This window comes from Geotrypetes seraphini, chromosome 15 (genome assembly GCF_902459505.1).
Source record: "Geotrypetes seraphini chromosome 15, aGeoSer1.1, whole genome shotgun sequence".
Taxonomy (NCBI): domain Eukaryota; kingdom Metazoa; phylum Chordata; class Amphibia; order Gymnophiona; family Dermophiidae; genus Geotrypetes; species Geotrypetes seraphini.
In genome coordinates this window covers 58,442,979-58,469,786 of record NC_047098.1, presented here as the reverse complement: position 1 = coordinate 58,469,786, position 26,808 = coordinate 58,442,979, and the positions used below count along the sequence as shown (strand labels likewise).

Below are 26,808 nucleotides of genomic sequence, written 5' to 3'. Positions count from 1 at the left end.
TATAGTCCCACCCAAGCCACCGAAAAAAAAAGATTCCTCCAGTCCACTGTTTTTGGACGGGGCCTTTGGTCCTCTGCATAAGGTACTCTGAAAGTTTTCAGAAAAGAAGACCTTTCTTTTCCTTTTATCATCACCAAAAATGTTAAGACTCCACTCTAGCAACCAGTGATGCTATTTTCAGTAAGTACGAACAGATTATATTGGTAGAGTATCAACTATTACTGCTAGTATCCCTTAGCAGTCTCTTACAAAACACAGCTAAGCTAAGCAAAGCTCTGAAATTAGCATCCATCATAGGGATGCCATTTTCTTCCTCACCTCCACCCCACTTCCTTGGTCAATTGATATTATTAATCATATCTTTATGTTTCTTATTTGTGTGTTCTATATTAGATCTAAAGAAGAGAAACAAGGATTCATCCTCCCACAGATATAGAATAAAATCCTTGAAAAACAATGCCCCATGGCCTTCTGTATCCTATTAGAATGTGAAAAAAAAAAAATCATAGCTCTATTGGATAGATATACTGTAGCTATGGTGCATACATCTATCCATCTGCCTAGCATCCACAGAGGAGACCAACAATTCCTGCAGGCATTCTTCAAGTCTCCACAGGAAACTTCACTGATTTACTGTAGCCATATGGGGATTGCTCATGGCCATCCAGAATGCACCTGGAGATTAAAAGGGAGGCCTACAGCTTTCAAGTAATTTGCACTGTGTTCAACTTTCTCCCCATCAATCTATATGTATATAAAGGACACATTCTATGCCTCATTAAAGAACAGTATATATATAAGCCAGTGTTCTTTACATTGACTAATATAGTGTAGCTCATATCCTTGCGTCAATGTGTTTTTTATACATATATATATAGTCTTTAGTTACCTTTCTAGGGCGTCAGACATGCCATTTTTATTCGCCTAGATTCTGGCGACATAAAGAGTGTTTATGGCTATGACTCTGGCATTGGCCTCTTCATTCGCCCATTATCATCGATTATTTTAATTTTTTATATACTTTTTCTTTTTTTCAATTTTAAAGAACAGAGCACATGCAGACTGAAATGTAATAAACCTTTAATAGGATACTGCTGAATGTTATTGGTGGCTGAAATCTAGAAAAAGAGACAGCCATATTCTGTATTTTTTAAAAAATATATCGGGGATGAACTGAACGGTGCTAAATGTAATCAGCAGTCATGAAAGCTTGAGCAAAAATATACATTTTAAACATTTATAATATATTCAGAATAAAAAGAGATATTCCATTTACCATATGGCAAAATTGAATATCTCAGTTTGTGTTCCAAATTCTAGTATAGTTGACAGGGAAAGGAAAATAAATAAAAAATGTAGCCCAAAATAATGAAAAAATTAAGTTCATGTGTTAATAAGTGCTAACTGTTCTAAGCTTCTCAATATCTTCTTCACTTTGCTTTCACTTCATTACATTTATGCTGATAATCTGTAGCTATTTGCTTTTCTGAGGTCAGCAAACTTGAGGAAAGCACATTTCAACCTCCAAACTTTCTTGAATTCAATTATAATTCTTGCCTCCACCACCTCCACTGGTAGGCCATCCCACACATTCACCACCTCTTCCATGAAAAAGTATTTTCTAGACTAAGATATAACGTCTTACTTTTTTTTTTTTACGGAATGGCTGATGAATGCGCGGAACGGCCTCCCAGTGGATCTGGTAGAGAAGAAAAATGTATCTGAATTCAAGAAAAAAACAAAAGGAATTGACCCCAAGATATCCACAGAGAAGAAAATCCAGAGAAAACCAAAATAACTCTGTGGAGTGACGATGTTCCTAAGTGGACTTTATTTGAAAGAGTCAAAGTTCCAAAGGTACACCAAAATCATCCCCATGAAATAATTCCATCCACATAAAAATAGATTATTCACATAAAAGCCTTAAAGGACCTAGTCCGCTAGGGATACAGGACCCAACACGGTCCGCGTTTCGACAAAAAGTCTTCTTCAGGGGTCCCTTGGGGGTCCTATAAAGATGAATACGTGGGAAACAACTGTGTGGTGAGCCAGAAGTGAGACACTGCTTGCCCTTTATATTGCAAATGCAAGCAGTGTCTCACTTAACTTTTTTACCCCATTTTTGGCCAAAGAAATGTCCACGTTGAAAACACGTGGGAGGGGCCAGCATTGTGATGGACTGGCCACACTGATATGTCAACAAAGCGTGCCAGAAGTACATCTTACCATATACCCCTTATAATTTATGCTGAGCCCTCCAAGACTCCACCAAAACCTACTAGGCCCACCTGTATTTTATGCTGAGCCCTCCAAGACTCCACCAAAATCTACTAGGCCTACCTGTCTACCACCCCAATAGCCCTCATGGCTTCAGGTGGCACCTATATGGTGGTAGAGTAGGTTTTAGTGGGCTCATATTTTCCACCATAAATGTAGTGGTTAGAGTGGCTTATGGGCCTAGATCTTCCTCTCTATGGTTCACTAGCCCATCCACCAGGTTACTTAAGACACCTGTGTGATGCTTTACCAGGCTTTCCCATACCAAGTGCTGGTGATCTAGAGACTACTCTTTCATAAAGTTTTTTTTCCCCTTTTTTGGGGGGGTGGGGGGGAGAGGGGGGAGGCAGTGTTAGTGAGCAGTGGGGAAGTTTGTGTGTGTGGGGGGGGGGTCATACCTTAATATATAAGAACATAAGAAACGCCTTCACCGGATCAGACCTTGGTCCATCTAGTCCGGCGACCCACACACGCGGAGGCCCAGTTAGGTGCTCCCTGTTGGAGACTCGGATTTCCCGTATCCCTCGATATGATTTGCAAGGAGGTGTGCATCCAACTTGCACTTAAAACCCAAAACAGTAGTCTCTGTCACAACCTCCTCCGGAAGAGCATTCCAAGCGTCCACCACTCTCTGTGCGAAACAGAACTTCCTGACATTTGTCCTGAACCTGCTGCCACTCAGTTTCATCTGGTCAATTTGAGTACCTTTGCAGCACTTAGATTACATTACATTAGTGTTTTCTATCCCACCAATATCTTTCAGTTCAAGGCTGCTTCTAAAACAGTTCTAGCTCTGAATGTCTAAGTTCCTTCCAGGACATCTTGGAAAGGTTTGATTATTGCCGCAAGACATCCAAAGCCTGCCTAAAGTATGCCCATAACACATCTTCCAGTATGCCCCCTGAAACTCTGGATTTACAGCAGGAAAAATGTCTTGCTAGATTCCAGATAAAGGATTTTGATTATCAGCACTTGGATGTCCTGGCTATGAGGATGTCCAAGGGACGACTTATGTGTTGTTGTTTTTTTAGTTTATTTGATTATGAGCCCTATTATACACAGGTACTTTCTCTGTCCCTAGTGGGCTTGCAATCTTTTTTTTGTACCTATCCTTCTTTCCTGTTTGGCTCCTATCACAGACTCACTGCTGGTAACTTTATAAATCATTTTTTTAAATGTTTTGTGAAGTACAATTTATACTCTAGCCAGGCAGTTTTCAGGCGGTACCAGACAGCATGCTGCTTGTTCAACACCAGTGTTCAACCCAGATATTCAATGCAAAGCCATCTCCAGCAATCGGTATTGAAGATCTGGATGGTTTTTTGGGTAGCTCTAACTTAACTGGCTAAATAAATATTCAGTGCTGGCCAGCTAAGTGAATAGTGAGCAAAATTAGGACTGCTACTGTATTTATATGGTCCGATTTGCCCGCTAAGCTTAGCCAACCAATGCAGTGGCACAGTAAGGGTGAGCGGCGCCTGGGACGGTGGCACCCTTCCCCCCACACTCTTCCCTGCCCCTCCCCCCGGCGCTCCCTCTTCCCTTTCCCGATACCTTTTTAACTTCTCCAGCGTGAGCAGCATGTCTATATTGCTATTGGCTCACACTTTGATGCCACTTCCTAGGTGCAGGTCCTGGAAGTGATATCAGAGAAAGCACCGATGACGATGCAGGCAGCAACCTCGTGCCGGGAAAGTAAAAAAAAAGTACGGGGGAAGGCAAGGGGCATGGCAAGGAGAGGAGCGGGGTGGGGTGGGGGGGTGGAGAAGAGGAGGTGTACTGTGCCCTTAGGAAAACCGCTGCCCCACAACCCCCTTACTACTCCACTCGGCCAGTAAAGTAAAATCTGGTAATCCTAGGGGATGTTAAATATTGTGTTTTCAATCACTAAGGTCAGGCAGGTTCCCTGGAGTCCTGCAAAGTTTGTCTGTCAATCACTATTGGAAATATGACTGTGATAGAGCACCCCTACTGGCAGGAGGACTCCCATCCAACTTAGAGTAGGGGTTCTCAACCCAGTTCTTGGGACACACCCAGCCCTCAGGTTTTCAGGATATCTGGGAGGGGTGTCCTATACAGAATTGGGCCTACACTAACCCTGATTTTGTAACCGGCGTCCATGTTACAGATGCTGGTTAGAGAATCAGGTTAGAGTAGACAGGGTCGCTACACTTATCGCAGAAAGTGATCTCCCTGCCATGATAAGTATAGTGGCCGCCTGTCCGATCGCCGGCAGGAGGGTACCAAACCCCTCCTGCCGGAAGGCCACTCCCCCCCCGACACTCCCGATTGCCAGCAAGAGGGTGCCCAACCCCTCCAGCCGGAACACCCCCCCCCCCCCGAAACTCTTAATCACCGGCAGGAGTGTGCCCAACCCCTCCTGCTGGAATGCCGCCCCCTAGAGCCTGGGCCAATCAGGCCTTAGGGTTAGTGGGGATGGGCGGACCCGCTATGCCTACAGCTTCTAGAGCCTGGGCCAATCAGGCCTTAGACTTAGCTGGGATGGGCCAGGAAGGGGCAGGCCCACCTCATTTTGACGAGGCAGGCCTGCCGGCTGGATGACAGCAAGACCCAGCTGGCTGGCCAACACTTTAGAGGTTAGTTGGGGGGAGGTTAGGGGGGTGGTAGTTAACGTGGTGGGTCCAGAGGGGGTGCGGCTTTCCAGCAGGAGGGGTTGGGCACCCTTCTGCCGTCGATCGGGAGTTTTGGGGGGAGGCGTTCCGGCAGGAGGGGTTGGGCACCCTCCTGCCAGTAATCGGGAGTTTTGGGGAGGGGCGGCCTTCTGGCAAGAGGGGTTGGGCACCCTTTTGCCGGTGATCGGACAGGCGGCCGTTATACTTATTGTGACAGGGAGATCCCTTGCCACGATAAGTATAGCGGCCGCATCTACTTACAATATAAGCCAGCATTTTGCTGGCCTACATTATAAGCTTCTCTTCCTCTACTAGGGAGATGTGTAGGGCCGCCTAGGTTCGCATAAGGCTTTTAGGCAAGCTTAGGCATCTTGCGGGCCTCCCTAGGCTCCCGGAGGCGCCTTCAACATAGGCGGCCTGCCTGGGGAGCATTTTTTAAAAAACGTGCATCCCGATTGGCTGATTAGACAGCTGTAGGACGCCTACAGCTGCCTAAAATCAAGACACACTTTGCAGAATCAGGGCCTAAGTGTCCGGTGGTCGTGTCCATAACCGCCTTCAGCTCTCACCTCCTCCAGCACCGGACACAACCGCCATCTTACATCAAGCAGTCACTGCCAGGAGAGGTGCCGCATTTTACGAGAGTTCATGAGAACTTGCACACGCACAAGCTGCACTGCCTCCCAAGGTTACCTTACGTGCTGGAACGTTGCCCACCTCACTGCTATAACTTCACGCAAGCGCTTTCCTGCATCTGTACATGATTGTGAGGTGGAGTGGAGGGGACAATCGCGTACAGACATAGGAAAGCGCTTGCGTGGTACAGCAGTGAGGCGGGCAACGTTCCTGAACAATGGTAACATGCTGAGGGCCTCAAAATAGTACCTGGCGGGCCATATGTGGCCCCCAGGCCGCGAGTTTGAGACCACTGGATTAATGGATAACATCAATCACATTCTTTTCCAGGATGAAGCAGTGTGTGAAACACGAACTCGTGTTGGGGTAGAGGATTGACTGAATGAACATTGGTGGAATTGGAATTGTTTTTTATATTTTGGAGTTATATGGATATGGACTGAACAATGATTGCATTTGGATTTTTGCACATTTTATCCCTTGGAGTTGTGGATTTGGAAAAGACACAGATACTGGCAGGTTGTTGTGGTGGAACTTTATACTCACATCTTCCGTCTGTTCTTCCATTTACAAGATCTTATAATATAAGTAATGTTTGTTTATTTATATTAGGTGGTGGTAGACAGAAAGTGATATGATGTCAGTGATTACGCCACTGCCAGTATAACATGGTGTTAATCTTTTAACCGAGTACAATTTATATATTTAGTATAATGAGTTGGGGGCTTAGATAAATGTGAATATTTATATGATCAAGAACATCTTTTGTTGGTGATCCTAGCTGTCCATGGGATTCCAGCACCACAGCTCAAAGGCGTCAATTTTTCTTCTAGCTGCTTTCTTGAGTGTCCATGTCTCCTAGCCACATGTCGGGATTGGGAACACAATAGGAGTGAACAGTCTTTGTTTGATGGTCTTTGCACTTCCATAATTGGTTCATGCTCACCATGGCTGCATGCCCTAGTGCTAATCGACACTTGATCTCTTTTGTTGAACCACCACTGTGATCAATGAGGGACCCAAGGAAAATGAAACCGTCAACCACTTCTATTTCTTCATTGTTGATCTTTATATGGACTTTCTTGTTGATGGTAGGAGTCAACTTTTCAAAATTATTGGGAATACTAAACCCAATGGAAATTACTTCACCCTGGACAAAGCTTAGGAGTTTGATCAATATTGGGGTTGCTTATGTACCCACAGTACCTACAGAGCTGGTTCCTATGACTACTAACACTTACCCCTTCTTTTACAAAGTTGCGCTAATCTTATTAGTGTGCAATAAACATGCACTAAATGCTGTGTGCATATTATCCTATGGACACGTTAGCAGTTAGCGCACGCGTTGATTTAGCGCATACTAAATCCGTGTTAAAACGCTTAGCGCGCCTTTGTAAAAGAGGGCTTTAAAGAAGGGACAGCATGGTTTGGGGCATGATCTTGGGTGGGCCTAAGATTTACATGTGCATTTGCATAGGCATGCACAGATTTTAAAAAGATGCTCGTTTTGGCCAGGGCTTTGCATAAAGGATTAAGGGAGTCATGCTCCTTAGTTCTATGTAGTTTAGTTCCACCTCCCAAATGAAACCAAATTAAAATTGCAGCCTCAATACTTAATTGGATGTATCAATTCTGATCTCTGTATTTTATGCAAAATGGGGCTCCGCCTGTGGTTTTAAATTCTAGTCTGGTGCCAGGTGCTTTCTGAGCAGAGTCAAATTCTTGTTGCCTGCCTCTAACCCCAGAATAAAATGAAAATGACCATTTATAATCTGCCATATTTCTTGATAACACAATAATTACATTTATTGGAAACACATGGAACACGCATCGTTTTGAAGTTTTCCTTTCATTGTCTCATCCCACAGAAGACATCTGGTGTATATTTTCTCCATGTAAGTTAATAAAGCTCTGGGCTTTTCAAAGTAAGAACGACAATTCTAGGAACAAGTTTGCCAAAATAAAATGAAATGAGAAATCCCTTCAATAACAGAGGTGTAAATGTTGTTTAAGACCCAGAATATCTATTTTCAACCATATGAATATTGACCATAGAGGCTACCGAGAGCACACACCTCATCACATTGCCTAACATCGGTCAACTGTTTAAAACATTTCAGTCTATTCACATGTAGCATTGGGGTTTTCATAACTCATTCCATCCACTTTTGTTGGAAAACTGTATCTTTCAACCAGAGACTAGAATTTACTTTACAAAGAGCATGATGAAGTGGCACATGCTAAGCTAAATCCCCACAATAAACAGTGAGAAAATGGTAATAAATATGTGGGCAAACGTTAGCTAATACAAAATACAAAGAATACCACACTTTCTATGTTGAAACTGTGAATATTCAAACTAAGTACAAAAAAGTGCTCAGAACCAATGGAATGGTAGTAAAAAGATCACGCCGGGGTTGTACCCCTAGAGAAAACCTTCACTTGTTCAATCATCGCACTTTGCATATTGTACTATGTTGATAACTGTTCCAACCACTCAAAAAGTCATAATCATTCAAAAAGTGTTTAGTGTACTCATCTTGGGTGCCTAATTGTTTCAGGTTCTGACGCGTTTCGTCATATCAGGCTTCCTCAGAGAACCTACACAGAAGTCTCAAAACGATTGTGAACTAATGTTCTTTCTTACTTGTATCTCCTCACAGGATACTTGTATCTCCTCATAGGAGATACAAGTAGGAAAGAACATTAGATCACAATCGTTTTGAGACTTCTGTGTAGGTTCTCTGAGGAAGCCTGGTATGACGAAACGCATCAGAACCTGGAACAATTAGGCACCCAAGATGAGTACACTAAACACTTTTTGAATGATTATGACTTTTTGAGTGGTTGGAACAGTTATCAACATAGTACAATATGCAAAGTGCGATGATTGAACAAGTGAAGATTTTCTCTAGGGGTACAACCCCGGCGTGATCTTTTTACTACCATTCCATTGGTTCTGAGCACTTTTTTGTACTTAGTTTGAATATTCACGGTTTCAACATAGAAAGTGTGGGATTCTTTGTATTTTGTACATGTTAAGCTAAGTCATAATTTGAATCAACATAATGATAAGTTTTCTATATCTTATAAATTTTGTCAATTTTTTTCTCATATTCCTAAACAACCTATAGATGAATTAATCTGAATTCCATTTTATGAATAGGTTATGACAGAGGTAGGGAACCTTTTTGTAACTGGAAGGTTATATTCCATTTCAAAAGGATCTCATAAGGCCACATGTTATATTTCAAGATGAATAAGTGTATACATTCAGCACATGTACACAAAAATATGCATATATATTTAGATAGATGTCTTTACTAAAAAAAAGAAAAGGAATAAAAAACATACTTTTGTAACTCAAAATTCATGAAAGCAAAATTAAAATTTGAGAGGAAGAGAATAAGTTACTAAGGAGTGTTTTTGCTAAGCTATAGTAAAAATAAGCTTTAGAGCACCTTTAAAAATGGCTTTAGCATGTTTGAAAGACCCAAATAAGGGCATACTATGACCTATGTTTACCACAGCTGTAAAAAGCCTATGATCCAAGATTCGGATGGTAGCATAACGTTGGGCTCCGTGTTAGCGCTGTCTTTACCTTCTTCCCGTGTTGATTTCCTGGCATTGCTCAGAGGTTTTCTGAGCAGCGCATCGTTGTTTTGACACTGGTTTCCTTGCGGCGTGCCCGGAGGTTGTGCCGGCTTGCTGTGCAATGGGGAAGAGGAAGGGAGCTCTGTAGCCAGGACCTCCAGCGGTTGCGAGCTCCAAACAGCTCATAAAGACGACACTGGATGCCAAGCTGCAGCGTCAACCAATGGCAGCCACCCAGGCTTCAGGAGGGATGCCAATTGAATTGGCAGACCTTAGTGTGGACCAAGCTTCCTTGAGGGCAGTCCCCGTACCAGCCTGCAAGTAGGATTACTGCATCGGAGGAAGCAAGACAACCAACCCAGCCACGGATTTCGATGTCGAGTCCCGGAGAAGAGAGAGGAGAGGAGATGGAGAGTTCTGCTCTCACTGAAGCCCTATCAACAGCACCTGCTATAGTTATGGGTGAGAACATTTCTACTTCCATAGAGCAGTTTGGGGAGATTATTAAGCCTGACAGTCTGTATGGACGACCTGTGGAAGGCCATAGTCACTATGGACTCCAACCTCAAAAAAGCCATAGCAATGATACAGTCAGATTGTGCTGCTATAATCTCCCACAAGGAGATATCCTAAGTGAACAGACTGAGAGTATTAAAAGGCATGAAGAGCAAATTATCCAAATCAAATCTTTGGAGTCAGGGATAATTAAGGAAAGGGCATATATTAAACAAAGTTAGAGAATATGGAAAGTAGGCAAAGAAGAAATAATCTGAGATTGCTAAATTTTCCCAAGTTTCCGATAATCTGCCCTCTGGAAATGGTGCAAAAATATCTCAAAGAGATTTTGTTAATACCTGAAGAATCTTTGCCACCTATAACGAGAATCCAGAGTATTTCAGCGGGTTTCAAGAAACAAATGATTTCCACCCCAAGAGGAGAAATGGAGCAACAACAAACCAAATTAGATCTGACAAAGTTCTTGGAGAGTTCCTTAGAAGTAATAACAGAAAGAACTACCCTTATAGTGACATTCGCCCTGGAGTTCGACAGAGATTGAATCTTCCGTACTTATTTCAGGGACATGAAAGATAGTTTTCAGGGTTTATTGGTAAGAATTTATACAGGTATATCTAAAAAGACACAAAAGAAGAGAAAAAAAATGTATTTCCTATAGATCAAGAGTCTTGGCTCTTGGCGCATCCTTTGTATTGAAATTTCCAGTGAAATGTTGTCTCTCTTATGAGGGAAACTTTTTTCTGTTTTTCGAACCCAAACAATTACTTGAGTTTGTAACGGCTAGAGAAAGGGGAGGGATGATTATTGGCACAATGTCTCCTACCACAGTTTAACAAGCTGGCTGCCTGGATGTATGATCAATGTCTCCCATTCCATCTTAGTATTCTATATTATTTACTTTCTTAAATTCCACTTGATATTTTCCTTGTTCTTAGATCAGGTTATTGTGAACTAAATAATATGTATTTCCTGTATTTGTTTTAATTTGATAAGAAGTTAATTCTTGAATTCTCACGCAAGTTGTTTACTTGTTTGTTATACTAAAATTTTGAATAAAGGTAAAGTTTTTTAAAAAGTCTATTTTCTAATGCGTGAATGAATATGTTTGTGGCGTAGTAATTAAAGCTACAGCCTCAGCACCCTGAGGTTGTAGGTTCAAACCCAAGCTGCTCCTTGCGACCCTGGGCAAGTCACTTAGACCGAAATTCTGTAACCGGGCCTAATATTAGGCACCTATTTTGGAGGCGCCAAACTTGATAGGCGCCTATCTAAATTGAACAAGCTCAATTAAGCTTTTTAATCAGCACTAATTCGAAATGTAAGCGCCTATCAAGAAAGAGCGATTCTGTAACAAGGTGCCTCAAAAAAATTTAGGCGGCCTTCAAAAAAAATAGGCGCTATGGATGTTAGACGTGGGCGTGGCTTTGTGTCAGGAGCCTTGTTACAGAATCGCTGCTCTTAAGCGTGCTTAAGCGCTCGCATGAGCGCCCAACTTTTAGTTGTGCCTAGAGCTGGCCTATTTATTGAGCGCCTCCAAAATAGGTGCCACTCAGCGTGATTCACTAAACAGCGCCCAATTTGACTTGAATCACGCTGAACGGTGCCTAATTTGGCGCCTAACTTTTGGACACTTCTTATAGAATTTGCCCTTTAATCCCCCCCCCCCCCCATTGCCCCAGGTACATTAGAAAGATGTGAGCCCGCCAGGACAGATAGCAAAAAATGCTTGAATAACTGAATAAATTCATGTAAACTGTTCTGGTAGAATGGTATAGAAAATTAAATAAACAGTCTTTATCAACATTTTTCCCTGGAGAGATTTTCTTTTCTGGCATTGTGTCCGAGTTATTGAAATAGGATACCCATATATATTTTTTATGCTATGTCCGTTGTTTAGCCACCAGCGAACATAACTGCCATCTACTTGATGTTTCTTGTATATCTGAGCAAAATTAAATGAGAGTGAGCAAAGATTTATATTTATGTTAGACACTGTTGCACCGCAAGGGTTAAACAACGAGATCGAGTGGGGATCAGTGATGTAAATTTTGGGCCTATCAGCTGCAGGGGGCGGGATCAATCTAATCAAGAGAGGGAGGATTTAAATTCTGAGTCTAAGGACGCCGACGCCATCTTTACTCACAATTCAGTTGGAGTCGGATGACAGCGGCAGCCTTGGTAAGTCTTCATATAGTTTTAAGGATTATAGTGAAGGTATATCTTAAAGTTTTTTAAGAAAAGGGCTACGCACAATTGTATGGTACAGCTTCTTTTCTGTTGTCACACAGGGAGACCCTGGATAAAGCACCTTCTCGTGCGAAACATGTCGGGTCTGTTTCCCGGTTTTGGCTGAGATAAGTATTATACAGCTTTTTACACGTATTTATTACAAAAGAAATATATTTATTAACAACACAAAATGAAAAACTAAATGAACATAAAAGAAATCAAATTGACAGCCAATGATGAAGTGCCACAACAAACTTCCCACAGTATAAAATTATTACAGTGGTGGAGAGGTGGGGCTGAGGCGTCTTTTTGAAGTAGAAAAATATATTAGTACTTTACAAATCCAGTACCTATTGAGAGAAGTTATATGAACATCTGGATTTGAAGATTATTGCCATTAAACATTGATCTTGTATATCTGAGGCAGGCTTCAATGCCGAAACACGGACCATGTCGGGTTTGCAGCTCAAATTGAATTCAATATTTGATAAAGACTCTTTTATTGACTTTTTAAATAAATAGTCATTCACTCATTTTATCTCTGGTTGATGTGTATAATTCCATCCTCACTCCTTCCTTGTTTGCTAGTTCTTTGTGGGGTTCCTTTTGTTTTGCTATCTACAACTGCAGATTCCATCAAAAAATCCTTTCAGCAATGTCGACTGTGATATTCTGAGGCTGAAGCGGCACATTATTGCAGCCTTACATACAAAAAGCAAAGCAGAAAGCAGCAAACACACGGCTTCCAGGGTGATTTGCCTCGTCACCTATTCCTTCTTCAGGTCCATACCCAAAAAGGAGTGATGGTGGATAATGCAAAGTTATTGTCACCACGAGCCAAACTGATGGTACAGTTGCCTGAAACATCCATGCCTCTCCACCTTATCTTGATGAAGGCTTCAAGCTGTGTGGGCTCCATGCCCGAGCAATTCCATAGCTCATCCCACCTGGCCTGAGAGATGGGCTAAGCAATTTCCCTGTGCCGTTTCACTCTGTAAAGCCCAGAAGATAACAGTAGGAGGGAGACATAGAGTAGTGTCAGGAGCACTGGGGCTGCTATTGATCTATGGGAGCAGCAGGACATTCCTGGAGTCAGGTGGGATGCTGGGAAGGAGAAAGTAGAGAGAAAGGGGCAGCATCTAACACTTGAGACACTTAACAACAAGTTGGGGAAGGAAGAGGGCAGCATCTAACAACAGAGGAGGAGGAAGGATACTGCACTTAAAAAATGGGGGAAGGGGGGAAGGCACTGGGCCAAACACTAGGGATAGAGAAGGTGCTGCAACCAACACTGGGGTAGGAGAGACAGAGAATGGGGGAGAGGTACATCTAACATCAGGGGAGGAGAGAAATGGAGCATGAGGGAAAGCAAATTCAGATCCCAAGGAAGATGATAAGAAGCACTGACCACAGCACCCACTTCTCTATTCCCTCTATCTGCACCTTTGCATGCTTCCTCCAAACCCCCACCCCTCCTTTCTCTCCCTCTCGCTTTCCCTCCCCATTCTTTCTCTCTCTATCTATCTATCTGCAAGGAGGGTGTCAAGCAGTGGTGTCTCTAGACAGAAATATTTGGGGTGAAAAGCCAAAGTAACATTTCCATATATTATAATCATTTTCCCCGATACCTTTAAATAAGCTATAAAAGACACTACAGGAAAGCCCCAAGGGTCCTCTATTCATAAAAATTCCCACCAGCTAGTTTCAGCCTTTTATTTTTTTAATTTTTCATCTCCCTTTTTGATTTCTAAGTTTCCTTTTTCTATTATCTATTGTATTCTTTCATCTTTCTCACTGGATTGTTTTGTTTGTTTTTCTGCCTTGCTGTTATCTTTTGTTTGTTTCTTTTCCTATTTCTTTTGTTTTAAGAACATAAGAATTGCCGCTGCTGGGTCAGACCAGTGGTCCATTGTGCAGAGCAGTCCGCTCATGCGGCAGCCAGGTCAAAGACCAGTGCTCTAAATCAGTGTTTTTCAACCTTTTTACACCTATGGACCGGCAGAAATAAAATAATTATTCTGTGGACCGGCATCGGTCCGTGGACCGGCAGTTGAAGAACACTGGGCTAAGTCGTGGGCCAGATCCCCCCCCCCCATCTCTACCCAATCTCCACCCCAGACCCCGCCCCCATAATAGTACTAATTGCACCTTGCACGTCCCGTGCCTCATCTGGAAGCCTTCCCTCTGACGTTGCAACGTCAGAGAGAAGGCTTCCGGTTCAGGCGCAGGATGCCCGTAGGAGCCACTGCCTGTGGCTTTGTGCACTGAATCAGTTAGGAAGAGGGAACTGGCTCGAAGATAACGCCGCATCGATCGCACCGTGGACCGGCGGTTGAAGAACACTGTTTTGGGCCTGATGCACGTGCTGGCCCTGCACGGCAGGAAATTTCTGTGGACCGGCACTGGTCCATGGACCAGTGGTTGAAGAACACTGCTCTAAATGAGTCCAGCCTCACCTGCATACGTTCCAGTTTAGCAGGAACTTGTCCAACTTTGTCTTGAATCCCTGTAACAGACTCCGGAAGAACGTTCCAGTTTTCTACCACTCTGGGTGAAGAACTTCCTTACTTTGGTAATTCTTTATCCTGCTCATGCTCTTACATTCTCCTCTCCCCTCTTTCTCACATTCGTCCTTACTCAGCACTCACCTTTCCCCACCCCTCACATGCTGCCGTCCTTTAACTCTTTCCCTCATCTCCCCTACCACCCTCCTTTTCCTTTTATCCCTTCTTATTCTTCATCCTCTTCCTTCCCTCCTTCACACATCTTTTCCCTACCTTTCAATCTCCCTTACCTTCTTTCCACCTTTCTCATTTCCCCCATACTGGGTCAGACCAATGGTCCATCAAGCCCAGTAGCCCATTCTCACAGTTGCCAATTGAGGTCACTAGCACCTGGCCAAAACCCACAGAGTAGCAATATTCCATGCTATTGATCCAAGGCAAGCAGTGGCTTCCCCTGTGTCTTTCTTAATAACAGACTATGGACTTTTCTGTTATTGAGAAAGACATGGGGGAAGCCACCGCTTGCCCTGGATCAGTAGCATGGAATATTGCTACTCCATGGGTTTTGGCCTGGTATTAATGACCACGATTGGCCACTGTGAGAACGGGATTGATGGACCATTGGTCTGACCCAGTAAGGTTATTCTTATGTTCTTCTGACACCAACAAATGTGTTCTGAAACTGAACAGGCAACTATGGAAGGCTACAACCCCTAAACAAGATGAGTATGATTATGTGTCTGAAATAAATAAATTATGGGACGGGGAAAGTAGGAAAGAAGCTGGTCTAACTCAATTCCTGCAATTTTTATTAAAATTATCCACAGTTTCTTAAATCTTTCACAGAGTAAGGCACATTGTAATATACCGACATAAGAACTAGTCACAGAAAACCGATACTGAACGATCATGCAAGTTAATTACCTTTGTTATGGCTACTACTGTACTTCAACTGAGCTATGACTAATTCCCTTCCTTACCAGTTCACATCCCCTTCCCTATTCCCTAAGCAAAAGCAAATGAAGAACAGGAGGAAAGGCTCAAGTTGGACATCTGAAAACAAGAGTTGTGGTACTTTTTAATGGACTACCTTAAATATCAAATAACCTACTAAATGGACCCCAAAACTACATATACTGGAATTTATTAGTGACCTTTGAGATCAATGGTGTGCTTGGGCTGGTTTGCATTGGTTTGTGACAGTCGGCTGGCTGTTGAAGAAGCCACGGGGGAGGGGAGGACCTTGGAGGACCTCCTTTTTATCTTCGCTAGCAGGGATGGTAACTCGAGCCCCGCCAGCCAAAACAAATAGACTGTCGCTGCCGCTCCCCTCTGCCCGCCCCCAGCATACTGCTCAAAGCCAGAAAAAAGCAGTGGAGAGCATGCATCAGCAGCCATCCACCCACTTGGCTGGCGGGGGTTCAGCATCCTCGCCAGCAAAAGTATGTCTAGTACACCCACACAGGAAGAGGGGTGGGGGAGAGAAATGTGTTCTCCCCCCCTCCCAAATTACAGGGCTGGCTATGCTTGGAGACAGAAATATTGTTAAATATTTACCAGCACACCACTGCCTTTGATCCTGAAGGGGCTGAAAGTGGCGGAAATTTCTACTTCAGTATCCCCACAGCCAAACCAACTACTGACTGGATTTAACTCCAACCACAACTGGTTATCTTGCACCCAAGTGCTAGATCAGTGTTTCTCAACTTGGTCCTGGAGTACCCCCTTGCCAGTCAGGTTTTCAGGATATCCACAATGAATATGCATAAACTTGATTTGCATAAATTGCCTCCATTATATGCAAATTTCTTTCATGCATATTCACTGTGGATATCCTGAAAACCTGACTGGCAAGGGGATACTCCAGGACCGAGTTGAGAAACACTGTGTTACATCAACTGCCACTTCTTTAACTATCCCTTCTGACTTCTTGAAGGCCCTTTAAGTCTTATTTTTCCAGGATTTATGTTTTCTAGAGAAAACAGTCAATCTGTCCCCTCCCATAGTTGAGCAAAAAAGGCATCATCTTCAACAGCAATTAGGACATATAAATATTCAAATATTCACTATTAAAAAATTTAAAATACTATTGTTAAGTTCTGAAAGTTTTTGAACAGCCACTCTCCACTTGGGAGTTTCTATTCTGATTTTCTGGGGGAGCACTGAAAAACATATTGTATCATAGAAAATAGAGATTAACAAGTGATAGGACACCATAGGCATCAGAACAGGGGAGGCCACAAGGGCCATGGCCTCCCCAAAAACTGGTGCCCGCCCACCTTTCCGACTCCCAGGGTTTAACTTAAAAAGATCGGGCAGCCGCCGCCACGCAGCTTCAAGGATCAGGCCTGCCCCTGGAAGTAGAATGAAGACTTCTGGGGGCAGGCCATCCTGATGCTGCGTGGCAGCTGCCCGATCGTTTAAAATTGAACAATTTTGCCGAACAATTTTGCCGGGGTTAGGGCGGAGCGCCTTGGCCCCCCCAAACAAGACAGCATTCCACTGCCCCTGGGTGACACACAAGCAAGGAACAATAAACCAATACACCGCCACTAGAGACAATGACATATAAAAGAGGAAAGAGAGAGTGTGTCATGGGAAAGTTTCTCCTCAGTTCTTACCTCAGATATTTTATCGTTTATGGAATGCAGTATAGGAACCGGGCTTTGCATCAGCGAAGAACAAAAAGTTTAGAAAAACAGCAACATCTAAGCTCCCAATACAATATTCTCTTGTTCCTAATTGACAGAAATATACTTTGACCTTTCATCTATGACCCAATGCTGTCTATTGAAAACCTGAAATAAAGCTGAGCCCCACGGCCCACCGCACCTTTCCAACTTCCTCCGATATTAAAAATGTAACTCTAGTTGCATGAACGATGGCAATTAGAGACGCACTTAACTTACCTGCTATTCAGCCAGCTCTCTGTCCTAAAAACTGCTAGCACAGTTTAATAGGGGGTTAGTGGCAGAAAAAAAGATTGAAATCTTTCTTAATTCTCAGCCCACTGCTCCAACCATTAGGCCTCTTCCTTTCTATTTAGTCTGAATTTGAATTTTGTTTCAACTGTTCTTTTAAGATTGGGTAAGTTCCCCATTTTCATCCCAATCTCCTCAGTCAGTATAATTCATTTCATAGGCAGCAGAACACAGTTTTTTTTACGGCATGGCTTCTCCCCAGAGCCCGACTCTTCCACCCACCTCCTCCCGGCGCTGTACTTTTAAATCTTCAGGCAGCCGCCGCGCAGTGTCAGCGAGCAGGTCTGCCCTCGGAAATAGAATGAAGGGTTCTAGGGCAGGCCTGCTCATTGACGCCGTGTGGCAGCAGCCTGAAGATTTAAAGTACAAAATGTTGGGAAACAGGTGGGAGGGCGGGCACCAAATGGAGACCGCCAATCTTTGATGAGGCCAAGGCCCCTGTGGCCTCCCCTGTTCCCACGCCTATGATTCATTAGTTCAGGGGTTGCAGCTCATAGTTCTATTCATTACCCAGTGCATACCTTAAACTTGGCCAGTAGGTGGTGATGTTGTGCCACATCTGAACATTCCTCTCTTCTGGTAGATAGGGAGGATGGGGAAAAGGAGTTGTGAACACTGCCACGGTGTAACTATGACATAACACCCACCACAAAGTGAAGCAGATCTATACAGGGGTTATATTGGCTTATTTTCAAAGAATAAACACAGTAACAGTACTGCAGTGCTTCAGAAGAGGAGCATGGGTTAAAAAGCATCAGTTCAGATACACTTACAAAATATCCTGTTCCCAAGCTGGAAGGAGCTGAGCTCTGTAACAAAACACAAAAGAAAACAAAGTGGAAAATAAGTGATAGGTTTTTAACACATTCCAATCCACACAGTTCGTTATCAGTCCTTTCGAAGCCTTTCATCACCACAATAGAACACTAGAGTTCCTGTTCCTCATGAGCCACTCCTGAAGCAAACGCAGTGTTGCTTAATTTTTCCCCTTTGAATCTCTCAATGGCTCAGAGATAGTAACCTGCTATTTACTGAATTCCAAGCTTCTGCAGTGGCCTAATTGCCAATTTATTTGACAGGCAGCTGGGTACAGATGGCATTTCACCCTTCACTGAGACTAAACAGACACTCGTCAACTGGCCCCCCTGACTTGATGACATTCAATGCCCTGGACTCTTAACTACTCCTGCACTGTGACCACAAGAGACAAGAGGGAGGGAAAAGCAAAGAACTTCAAAAATTTTTTGAAAGCCCAGTGGGTTTGGATGACTTTTACAGTGCATGACCCGCTTGCCAATTTATTCCCACAAGGCCTTGGTAGCACACACCAGCACTCTGGAAAATGAGACTTTTTGTAAACATAATTAGTATCGTGAAATGTAAAGAATGTGTGGGCACAAAGAGGCAGGCCGCATGTACTAGCTTCTGAAGGTTCTAGTCACGGCTTATCTACCTAAGCATCCTCGGTTTTGATAGCTGAAAGCTATACCACATTAAAAAAAAAAAAAAAAAAAAAGAGGACAGAATAATTGAATTATAAACTGGAAAATCAACACAGACATTTTAAACTACTAAAAAAAGAAACCACATTCTTGCTTCTAAACTGAACATCAGGGATTCAACACACTTTTTGTCTTTTTGAATCTAAATCATGGTCAATTGTACTCAGGAAATGAATTATGTGTGAAATTGGGTGTGGCGATCCATTCTGATGCATCATTTCAACAAAAATAATGCACGATATCAGATACTCCGATTCATTACCCAGCTCATGCCAACATTCCAAGGCTGCATATCTGCATAATCATTTTCTAAACATATTGTACGTATATAGCAATGTGGTTATCATATAGAACCAGCAGTCTTGATTAGAGCAGACCAGAAGATAGCTTTCCATTTTGATGGTCATTTTGAGAAAACCACATAGCTGCAAAGTATAAAAGTATTTTTACCACATATACTCTAGCTAATTTTCAAAGGCAAACTAGCTTAAAGGATACACAAGTGTTCAAGTACCTTATATTTATTTCATTTTTTTTTAATTTAAACTTGTTTTGTGGACAGAAAATACAAGTTCTATCAGAATGGGAGGTAGATGCATGGAACAGTCTCCCGATAGAAGTGGTGGAGACAGAGACCGTGTCTGATTTCAAGAAAGCCTGGGATAGGCATGTGGGATCTCTTAGAGAAGGAAAGAGATCAGGTTACTGTGGATGGGCCAAAAGAGATAAGGTTACTGTGGATGGGCAGACTGGATGGGCCATTTGGCTTTTATCTGCTAGCATGTTTCTAAGTGTCAGCTATGGCTTGGGCTATAGTTAGGTCTATATTTTACAATTGTAAAATCTGGTATCCCTACCCTTAGGAACTAGCATCTCTGTGGAGATATGGCATCAGCTATCACTCCATATGTGGCACAGAGTCAGCCATTGTGAAAACACCGACTTTTAGCTTCAGTTTTCATAGAAACATAGTAACATGATGGCAGATAAAGGCCAAAGGACCTATCCAGTCTACCCATCCGCAGTGACCATTATCTCTTTCTATAGGCTAAGGCTCTTTGCACCTGCACCCCATCTTGCATACTCCTTATCCCTACCAATCCGTTTACTCAACTGTCTTCTACCCCTTCCCAATTCTGACGTAACCTCGCTGTCCTTACAGCACCTCTTGTTTTACACCGTCTTGAACTGAAAAGGTATGACGGGATAGAAATAAAGCTGTTATTATTATTATGTTATAGTGCTTTATGGTTATAGAAATATAGTTACTACTACCAATTGGGATAAATATAAATCTATAATTGTGATAGTATACTAAATCTCTACTTATGTATCACAATCCAAAAAATATTTATATAGATATATAAATTATTAAATAAGTAAATAGTGCTCAGACCCACAACCATAAGTGTTTAAGTGTATAAAGCAAAACACAGGTTGCCATCAGACCATCATACCACCATCATTGTCTGTACCACCTAATATCTTTATAAATACACTTGTTTAAAAAAAAGCAAAATGAACTTATCTTATATGGTGGTAACTCTGCATTTGAAGGTCACGTGACAGGCAACTCCATGTAATAAAGTGCTTGTGCCAATTATAAAAGACTCCTGGAAGCCATAAAGTACAAATCTTCCCTTCTACTCGAGTTTCGCATTGGGTGCTTCCTCAGGAAGGGATATCTGCCATGCTGTGGCTACAGCTCTGTGCTGTCCTCCCCTCTGGTTCCAAGGGTGAGCTACTTTCCCACTGCATAGTGGCATCTGGGCAAGTTTCCTCTGCAGGACTATGGCTCTGGGCTGACATCTTCCATTTCCCAAACAGCCAGCTGGTGTAGGAGAGCCTTCAAGGACTCCCTGCTGCTTCCTTCCTGCAGATAAAGGCCAAATGGCCCATCTAGTCTGCCCATCCGCAGTAACCATTATCTATTTCTCTCTCCGGAAGATCCTACGTGCCTATCCAAGGCCCTTTTGAATTCAGACACAGTCTCTGAATCCACCACCTCTTCTGGGAGACTGTTCCATGCCTCTACAATCCTTTCTGTAATAGCAGATAATGGTAGTTAAGCACCAAATGGGAGCGAAACAGCAATTGGTTGCTATTCCACAACTGGGCACCTAAGTGTTCTTGTGCGTAATTGCAAAGGGGTGTTCACCTGTGAGGGGCATGGGTAACGTGACCATTTATTTTTTTCCTCAAAACAGGACAGCTTCCCCCCCCCCTCCCCAGTACCTTTTTTTAATCCAGGCGGCTGCCTCCTATCCTGATCTCTTCCTGCAGCGACAGAGCGGCATACAAGGCATGCACAAGATTTTTGCATGCCTGCCTGGTCCCACACTGCTCACTGAATGGCTGCCGTCAGTTCTCATGGGACCAGGCAGGCGCGCTGCCGGTAGACATCAGCTCAGGAGGCAGCCGCTGGGATTAAAAAAAGGTACCGGGGGGAGAAAGTGTCAGGTTTTGAAAAACCATCCAGGTGCCTGGACAGTCCTCCAGGGCATTGTCCAGGTAAATCCGCAGGTCTGGTAAACCTAACACTGGAAACAGTTCCCTAAGCCTGGAGCAAGGCCCTGCTTTGGCTAAGTTTCAACTCCACATAGCTCTTACTCTAAGCCACATGGTAACCATAATCCTGCACTGTCAGAAACATAGGTTTATGAATAAATACTACAGGGGACAAAGTCTGTAAGAGCTGAAAGAATCGGCCAAAATTTGGCAGACACTGTAAAAGAAAATGAATAAGAGGTGGGAACTCGGACAAGGGGACAGAGATGAGTAAGACAGCAGAGCACTGGCAAATGAGGAGTGAGCAGTTGAGGCTAGAAAAAGTGAGAATAAACAAGGCCTCTCATAGCTGTTAGCCACTCACCCAGGAGGGTCACATTGCTCCTTTGAAAAAGCAGCACCTTGAAGCTGGTTCTCTGTGTACTCAGGTGCTACCCCATTTTATTGTCAATCGGACATGCAATATCATAAATATACACTATTCATAGGGTCCTTCATTTTCGGTTTCATTTTCATCTTCTCCGTTTCCTCCCGTCCTATTCTTGTAATAAACACCATAAGAACATAAGAAGTTGCCTCCACTGGGTCAGACCGAGGTCCATCTCGCCCAGCGGTCCGCTCCCGCGGCGGCCCATCAGGTCTGCGACCTGTGAAGTGGTTTCTGACCACTTTTATAACCTACCTCAAGTTCTATCTGTACCCCTCTATCCCTTTATCCTCCAGGAACCTATCCAAACCCTTCTTGAACCCCTGTACAGAGTTCTGGCCTATCACTTCCTCCGGAAGCGCGTTCCATGTGTCCACCACCCTCTGCGTAAAAAAGAATTTTCTAGCATTTGTTCTAAACCTGTCCCCTTTCAATTTCTCCGAGTGACCCCTAGTGCTTGTGGCTCCCCTCAGTTTGAAGAATCTGTCCTTATTTACTCTCTCTATGCCCTTAAGGATTTTGAAGGTTTCTATCATGTCCCCTCTAAGTCTCCTCTTCTCCAGGGAGAACAGCCCCAGCATTTTTAACCTGTCAGCGTATGAAAAATTTTCCATACCATTTATTAGTTTAGTCGCCCTCCTCTGCACTCCCTCGAGTATCGCCATGTCCTTCTTGAGGTACGGTGACCAGTATTGAACACAGTACTACATTCCCAGGGAAAATAAACCACTTTAAAACTGAAAATGAAGGCCCCTTAACTATACCCTAATGACAGTCTGCTATGTATTCATGTGCCATCCACTTTCTACTGAGTAGATAGCACCTGCTGCTTCCTCTGCACTCCCAGACCTTTCTCTGAGGAAAGCCGATTGGTGGATATCCTTGTATGAAATTCTGTGCTTAAAGGGCCTCTTGGCTTCTCTTCTGCTGGGCTCTCCACTGCCAGACTGGCTGAAAAATAGGAGAACAATGCTACTGATCTGTCAGGGCAGCACCTGCATACAAAATGTCCAATATGAAAGCCGAGGTGCTGGCCAATGGCGCCTACATTGAGCCAAATCTCAAATAATATACATATATTTCTGGATAACAGAATACAGGCCTGAAAAGCATGATTTTTGCAGACAGCGGGAGCTTTAAAAATAGAACGCGTTCTATTGTATATTGTTGGGTAGGCTGGGCGGGAAAAAGTCCTTTAGCTGTGCATGTTTTCTCTGCCTATTGTTTAAGCAGGCCTGCTTGAATGAGGGAACAGTGGGTATCATTTCAATTTCCGATGTCAACATCAAATTACTTATTTAATTTCATGCCCAGCGAAGCATAATATAGCTACACGCAGAATCATTTCACTTCATTTGTTATGCTGTGTTTTCTCGGCGATTGGCTTGCCTTCCAACTGACAGCTTTAATTACGACACAAATTTGATTGCACTGCTGTGGAATTAACATAAAGCTCCAAAGCGTTTAAGCATCCAGTGGCAGAAAACAAAAATAAATAAATAAAAGGCTCTACATAAGCTGTGAGGTTTCCCAGAAATGCAGATTGGCATTTTGATGCCTTCCAGTGGTTTACAGCCACCCTGGAAGAGAAGGAACAAAAGCACATCAGAAGGGCCTTCGCTATGCAAAACTTCCCTAGTTGAGTTCAGTCTCCAGTGGCAGTAAACAGAGGATCTATCTATTAATTCCATACTTTTTTTCCATGTTACCAGTGCACAATCCTCTTCTACCATCTGTCTTCTCTGTACAGTGTGCCAGTATCAATTCACTGCTAATGCAGTGCTGTTTCACTGCATTGTGCCTACACGGATTAGCCCTGGCCATTCCATCTACACCTTCCTTCCAAAAATACAAATGATATTGCAATATCATTTGTATTTTTGGAAGGAAGGTGACAAAGTGAAAAACTGAATGCACTGCATATAGATCATTACTCTGACATCTAGCCTTGCCTGCAGGGAATTTATACAGTATGGGGCTGATTCTCCAAACAGGCTCACCAATTGTAGGTGGTGGCAGGCGCCCCAGCGCTGTCTCACAGCCAATCAGGATGCACATTAAAAAAAAAAAAAATTGAAGGTAAGGAAGCACACCTACATTGTAGGTGTATGTTGTGCGCTTAAGAAGATGCATAGAGACGCTTATGGACATCCAAAGCGTGTTGTGGGTGTTCTGCCCCCATTTTATGGGGGCATTTTCTTAGATCTTGTATAAATCAAGTACATGTATTTATTCTTAGATGTGTAAGTAAAGTGTGCTCTGTGGACTTAAACCCCCCAGAAAGCTTTGCTTCTCCTAGAGACCCCAGCTGCACCTGGAGAGCATAAGCCTGTCCTTCTTTAGATTCTGGGAGAGAACAGTATCCATTTTGTTAGACCACATAGCTGCATGAAAACTTGGGTCTAGCTTTGTCCTTTCACCAGGTTTTTACCCTTTATTTCCGCTAGCCCAATACAGTTTAGATTCCATATCGAAGTCTGGAGCCCAGTGTTATTCGCCACAAGGTGTGTGGACACAACTTCCAGCTTTCCTTTGGATAGGTTGTGCTGGTAGAGTAAGAAGATTCTGTACATAAAGTTGGACTGCCTTGAAATCTTCAAATTGTAAGCATTTATTCTTTACTTCAAGTTATTAAAGAAAGTTGTTCAAAGAACTACAGAGTCTGGCTGATAACACTAAGGTTACAGAAGTAAGAGTTAACTGAAAGGGATTCTCAGAGAAGTGCCAATCTAATGCAGTGAGTTCTGCAGTGCATGGCCATGAAGAGTCTCTGTTTTTCAATACAAAACCTGAGGAAGTTCCAATAAAAATCTATGGTAAAACTGTTCAGTAAAGCTGTAGTCTGCACAGTGAAACTTGGACCCAGGATAGAGGGCGTGGTTTCCATCTGTAGATGCCCTACACATCTTCGTAGGTGCGAGCAGTGGCGTACCAAGGGGGGGGGGGCAGGAGGGGCAGTCCGCCCCAGGTGTCAGCCCTGAGGGGGTGCTCCCGGCCTTGCCGTTCAGTCCCCCCCCACCCCCGAAGGACCGCTCGCCCCACTGACCTTCCTGCACCATCTGTGAAGCAGCCCACAGCGTCAGCGATCCCTGAACTGCTTGGGCGCTGCTTCCTGCACCGCGGTCCCTCCCCTCCTCTGACGTCAGAGGAAGGGCGGGACCGCAGCGCAGGAAGCAGCGCCTAAGCAGCGCAGGGATTGCGTCAAGATCCTGCTGCGGCTGCTTCATAGGTGATGCAGGAAGGTCAGTGGGGCGAACGGTCCTTCGGGGGTGGTGGTGGGGGGACTGAACAGCAAGGCCGGGAGCATAGGTAGTGCTGCTTCATAGGTGGTGCGGGGAGGTCAGGGGGGCGAGCGGTCCTTCGAGGTGGGGCGGGCGGGCAGGCAGGCAGGCTTTCAAGGGGGAGGGGGGTGACAGGCAGGCAGGCAGGCAGGCAGGCCTTCAAGGGGCGACAGGCCTTCAAGGGGGGGGGCAGGCAGGCCTTCAAGGGGGGAGGCAGGCCTTCAAGGGGGGGACAGGCCTTCGGGGGGGTGTGCAGACCTTCAAGGGGGAGGGACAGGCCTTCAAGGGGAGGCAGGCAGGCCTTCAAGGGGGGGACAGGTCTACAAGGGGGTGGGACAGGCCTACAAGGGGGTGGGACAGGCCTACAAGGGGGTGGGACAGGCCTTCAAGGGGGGACAGGCTCTCAGGGGGGGTGCAGGCCTTCGGGGGGTGCAGGCCTTCAAGGGGGTGCAGGCCTTCAAGGGGGGGACAGGCCTACAAGGGGGTGGAACAGGCCTTCAAGGGGGGGTGCAGGCCTTTGGGGGGGTGCAGACCTTCAAGGGGGTGCAGGCCTTCAAGGGGGGGACAGGCAGGCAGGCCTACAAGGGGGGACAGGCAGGCAGGCCTACAAGGGGGGGACAGGCCTATAAGGGGGAGACAGGCAGGCAGGCCTTCAAGGGGGGGACAGGCCTACAAGGGGGTGGGACAGGCCTTCAAGGGGGGTGCAGGCCTTTAAGGGGGGACAGGCCTTTGGGGGGGAACTTGGTTTAGAAGTACACAGAGGGAAGGGGGTGTTCAAAGAGACGTGCATATGCCAAACTTTGGGGGGGGGAGGAAGAAATAATGGGTCTGAAAATAGAGGAAAGGGAGAGAGATGATGGACCATGGGATTTAGGGAGGGAAGGAACAGAAAGGGAGGGAAATTGGACACAAGGGATGGTGTGGAGGAGTGATAGAGATACTGGATAGGAGGGTAATTGGGAAAAGAAAGGGAGAGATGGTGGACTCTGGGGTGGTGGGGAAGGAAGGAGAGATGCTGGATGAAAGGGTAGTTAAGAAAAGGTGGATCTGTGGAGGGAGATGAAAAAAAGAAAGATACCAGACTTCCTGGGGAGGGAAGGGAAATGGAAAGGAAGGACAGAGTTGGCAGATGGATGGTTAGCATGCAGAAAGAAGAAAGAAGGAGACCCTGGCAAGCAAGTTATCAGAAGAAAACCAGAGCCTTGGACCAACAAGATTTGAAATATAACCAGACAACAAAAGGTAGAAAAATTAATTTTATTTTCTGTTTTGTGATTATAATATGTCAGTTTTGAAATGTGTATCCTGCCAGAGCTGGTGTTGGACTGCAAACGTGAGCTAGGATTTAACAGAGAGAGGAAAAGTCATTTTTGTTTCTTTATTTTATTTACACCATAGCGCTAGTATGGTTAGGAGAAGCCAAAGGGGGTGAAAAAGCTATAAAACCCACCAGGAGTTTTGAAAAAAATCACCCAACTGGGCAGGAAAATCGAATTGAAAAAACCAATTCAATAGGCTGAATCGAATCAACGCCAGCGTTATGGGGGGCTTGGGGGGGTTGTAACCCTCCACATTTTACTGTAAACTGAACTTTTTCCCTAAAAACGGGGAAAAAGTGAAGTTTTCAGTAAAATGTGGGGGTTACAATCCCCCACACCCCCCACAACGCGGCGCAATATCTATTAAGTAAAGTGGGGGGATTCCCCCACACACACACCCC

General features: G+C 44.2%; 1 protein-coding gene across 5 annotated transcripts in view; it reads right to left on the bottom strand.

Moving 5' to 3' along the window:
• The window catches only part of AUTS2 (activator of transcription and developmental regulator AUTS2), a 1,593,647-nt gene that overhangs the window by 880,212 nt on the left and 686,627 nt on the right, over nucleotides 1-26,808 (bottom strand). For all 5 annotated transcript variants that reach the window (XM_033921209.1, XM_033921212.1, XM_033921211.1 and 2 more), the window contains exon 4: nucleotides 18,144-18,179. In XM_033921209.1, the coding sequence (XP_033777100.1) occupies nucleotides 18,144-18,179 (36 nt within the window). The remainder of the gene's footprint in view (nucleotides 1-18,143; nucleotides 18,180-26,808) is intronic.